At 36.4% G+C, this 4,181-nt stretch overlaps 1 protein-coding gene across 4 annotated transcripts in view; it reads right to left on the bottom strand.

The window, feature by feature from the left end:
- The window catches only part of suds3 (SDS3 homolog, SIN3A corepressor complex component), a 14,329-nt gene that overhangs the window by 6,150 nt on the left and 3,998 nt on the right, over positions 1 to 4,181 (bottom strand). The window contains exons 1-6 of one of the 4 annotated variants that reach the window (XM_014011150.1): positions 3,015 to 3,034; positions 2,886 to 2,939; positions 2,726 to 2,796; positions 1,989 to 2,058; positions 1,839 to 1,894; positions 237 to 308 (exon numbers count right to left, since the gene is read on the bottom strand). In XM_014011150.1, the coding sequence (XP_013866604.1) occupies positions 237 to 308; positions 1,839 to 1,894; positions 1,989 to 2,058; positions 2,726 to 2,796; positions 2,886 to 2,939; positions 3,015 to 3,019 (328 nt within the window). In that variant the 5' untranslated portion in view covers positions 3,020 to 3,034. Of the gene's footprint in view, positions 1 to 236; positions 309 to 1,838; positions 1,895 to 1,988; positions 2,059 to 2,229; positions 2,254 to 2,725; positions 2,814 to 2,885; positions 2,940 to 3,014; positions 3,035 to 3,481; positions 3,596 to 4,181 lie in introns of those variants that run through there. The other 3 variants (XM_014011151.1, XM_014011152.1, XM_014011153.1) reach the window with 3 other exon arrangements.

Raw genomic sequence — 4,181 nt, 5'->3', positions numbered from 1 at the left:
ATTTAAAAAAATATATTTAAAAGAAAGAAATTTACAAACTAATTTACAAATAAAATATTTTTCAGAAAAGTCTAAAACCACCAAAGCAACATTTCTGTGAAATTATAAGTTTATTTGAACACACAATATTTATTTTTATTGTTCTCTTTTTCAGACAACATTTGATTTTTTTATATTTTTAATGTTATTTTCCTGCCAAAACAAACCAAACTAAAGCACCGGTTCAGTAATGTTACCTGCATTTCGAAGTCTCTCTTTGTACTGCTGGTCCAACTTCTTCATCCTCTTCTGATACTCTTGCAGCGTACCTGCAAGGAGACAGAAAGGACTTAACAGTCTGTGTGCAATGAAGAATGTAGTCTTTAAACACAACGAGCAAAATCAAAAATAAAAGTTGCAAAACATTTCCTGGAAACAACCAAAATACACAATGAATGTTTTATTTTATATCATATCAGGCACTATAAAAAAAGTATAAATAAAGAAGGCTATGTATACAATTTTTTAAAATATGTGTTTAGAAAGAGCTGCTGGTTTCTCTTTTTAGTTAGTAAGGATGATAGAACATTTAAACTACATTTGTAGGCAAATGATGCATTTCCAAACCCCCACTTTTATACAGATCTTTCAAGCTAAATAAAGTGCACACGTTACTGATGTTTGGGGAGTTCTTGAATAACAGGGTTCCTACCAGGGTTTTTAATGCCAACTGAAATTAAATTTAAGACAATTTCACAATAAACACAAAAATGACAAAAATAAAAGTAAAACAGTAGCAGAAACTCATGTATTTTTGATTGAAGTATTCAAATATTGCTAATAGACATGTATATATGGTAGGGCTGGGCGATAAATCGATTAATTCGAATTTTCCATTTATAAAGATTTAACTTTTGGAAAATCGAGATTTTTTTTCCCACCAGTGCACTCTGGGGCTTCTGTAGTTCAGAGGTCATCCCACCTGTCTCTCTAGACGCTTGGTACATAACATGACAATACGTCAGCTAGCAAAGAGGATTTATTTCTCCAAAAAAAAAAAGGCACTGTTTCTACTATTTTCTGGAACTGGTTAGGTTTTGCAACCTCAGACTTGGAGCAACAAACAACTCACTGCTAAATCTGTTTAAAGACTCTTGCTACAAAAAGCAGGAGTATAACAAATTAGTTTTGACACCTGAAACAGAGATACTCCATTAAGTGGGAAGCAAAATCGATTAAAATCGAAAATCGAATTTGGGATGAAAAAAAAAAAACGGGAGATTTTTTTTTGGGCCATATCGCCCAGCCCTAATATATGGATAATTGTTTTTATCCATATCTTACTACTTTTTCATCAAACATAGCAAAAACATTCATAGCAGTCAGTTTAATGACCCAAAATTTGGAGTTTTAGGACCCACCGTGGGGTCTTAACCCCCATTTGCTGTAGATGAAATCTTGAAGTGCCCGTGACATCAAGTCTTTGTATGAAAAGTGAACGCATTTTTGGAAAGACAACATTATTAACATATTACAAAATGAATTTCACGTTGCTCAGGCGGAGAGTTGTTGAGATATTTGCATGTGAAATAACAGGAAGTGATGTCAAAGGGGACTGTCTGCATGTGAATATTTGAAAAAAAATTGTTACCAATTATTTTAGTATTTGAAACAAATTACAATCATTGTATTTACAATGTATTAACATTTTTAAACTTGTGAGAGATTGATTTAAGACATTTTAAGGCTAATTAAGGCCTTATTTTTAGATTGATGAATTCAATGCCTTTTAAGACTTTTTAAGGATCTGCAGGAACCCTGAATAAAAACAAAATTTAAAAAAAGGAAATAAGTTTCACCTTCTTGTAACTGTTGCAGCTGTCTTTTCAGGGAGGCGAGTTTATCTTGGTACATTCTGAAAACAAACAAACAAAAAAGTCAAAAAACAAACATTTAATAAGAAAGCTGAATGATTTGTTTTAATGAGGGAAAAATAATAGACATCTTACTGTTCCTTAATTTCCACATAATCATCCTCATCATGTTTGGCAAGATCTGTCTCACTGGCATCTTCAGTGTCTGCAAGAAGCAAAACCAGAGGAGTTTTCAAAACTTCCATTAGATTTATCTCCTACAAACAGAACAGGTCCACTGCACGCAGATAATAGGACGTGCGTGGCACTAGTGAGGTAATGGTGAACACCCTTCTTGGGATGCCCCCGGGTTTAGAGGGAGATCACAGAAACCCACATTTGATGACTGACGAGAAGAAAAAAAGTTCGGCTGAACAATGAAGTGGACATGTCCAGTTAGAGTAAGTTTAATAAAAAAAAAAGAGGGGAAAAAAGACACGACGCTCAATAACGCAGCTGCCTGTTGTGAATGTTGCCGCATGGTGTGATTAATCAGCAGTTCTTTAGCTGTCAACTCTATCAAAGCGACGCTAGCATGTTTCATGGAGGCTAACCGACGTGACACACGCGGAAATGAAGTTCACAAGCATCGGCTGACTCAGATCCGTCCGCTTTCCCTTCAAAACCAAAAAGAAACCACGAGAAATAAAGGCCCAGTTAAAGCTGACACTGCCGCTTTCATTTTCAGTTAGCCGTAACGTGCTAGCTGAACTTAGCTCTGTCGTTTGTTTAAAAAAAAACGCGATCCCAGCTGACAGGAGCGTAAACCCTTTATGAGGGAAAAAATAACTTTAGCTTTTCGCCTGACAGTCGGTGTCAGGAAACTAGCTAACCTTGTGGTGCTGCCATTGACTTGGTTTCTTCTCGTCTCTCTTCCCGTTTCGCTGCTAGCCGTCCGGTTTGACTGATGAGAGCGAAAAGGGCAGAGGAGTGGACAACCTGTCAACGCTCGGAGCTAACGTTACGTAGCTAGCTAATTAAAGGTGTGCTCACCGTGAGGAAGAAAAAAAAACTGAATGACCAGTTAAATCCCGAGTGACGACAGGTCTGAAGGAGAGGCAGCGTAAGCATGTCTCGTGAACGACAAACTTCTGCAATTTTAAAATACAAACAGCATTTTACCTCATTTCAAACTTTTAGTAGGTTTTACCCACAATATATTGATTTTTAATCTCAAAACAAATTAGGAAATTAGCTTTCCTGCTGGGTACCATCGACGTGAAAAAGAGATGCTTATGGGTTAGCATAAACACCTATTAGAGCTATAGTGTTAGCTTGTGGCTCATCAACTTCTTGTTTGCTTCAAAATGTGTGTTTTTACGGGTGGTAGCCTTGTAGCTAACCCATGTAGCCTATGCTAACTTCATGTGTCAAACTGCTCTGCAGCTTCGGAACGAAACACTTTAGTTTTTTTTTAACAAAAACATGCTCGTTCTGACTCAGCATACCTAAAAGTAGCTCAGAAATATATTTCTCTTAAAACATAAACAGCTACATTTTTTTTGCAATAACCGCGAATTTCCGTTTCTTTTCCAGCAAGTAGACAGAGCCCGACGGTCTGAGGTTTTCGCGGATTGATTTAACGTTACCTTCTTCCGAGTCTCTTCCCCGAAAACTGCGATCATCGTCGTCGTCTACACTGTCCAGCTCTTCTTCGTCGTTATAATAGTCCACCATGGGTGAAATTAGAGTAGAAGCCATTACTACGGTTAGAAGAATGTAAACAAACACAAAATAAACAATCGATTTGTGTTTTGCACCTTGCTTGAAACTGCGCCTACAACTGGTAGGGCCTCTGAGCATCAAGCTGTCCAAGGATATGCCTGTAAACAATTTCCGTAATAATAATTTAAAAGTTCGTGTTATCTGTTAAGTTTCTTTTTAGAGTAGTTAATGAAGGGTTTAATAAAATTTAGCATATAAAATATGTAATTTTTTGTTATAAGAGCACAGAAATATATGACAGTCATATAAACAGGCAGCTTGTGTGCTTGTGTCAGATAGAGCTCACAGACATGAGTGAGTTAATGGAAATACCTTATTTTCCAATTAAGCTTACATTTCAGCCAAAATTATTTTGAATTTGCATTGTTTTTGCTTCAATTTTACTTGTCACATCTACAAAGCAACCTTTAACCCCAAATATGTCTTAGTTTGTCTCGTGATTTTGTCAAAAAGAAAAAAAATTGTAGGTCTTCTGGACGGGTTCTTCTCTAATGAAACGTTTCGTCTCTCCTCCAAGAGACTTCTTCAGTCTGAGAGTTTCAGGCAAAATTCAGGCTTTTAAGC

This window comes from Austrofundulus limnaeus, unplaced genomic scaffold (assembly GCF_001266775.1).
Source record: "Austrofundulus limnaeus strain Quisiro unplaced genomic scaffold, Austrofundulus_limnaeus-1.0 Scaffold77, whole genome shotgun sequence".
Taxonomy (NCBI): Eukaryota; Metazoa; Chordata; class Actinopteri; order Cyprinodontiformes; family Rivulidae; genus Austrofundulus; species Austrofundulus limnaeus.
This window is presented reverse-complemented; position numbering and strand designations above follow the sequence as displayed.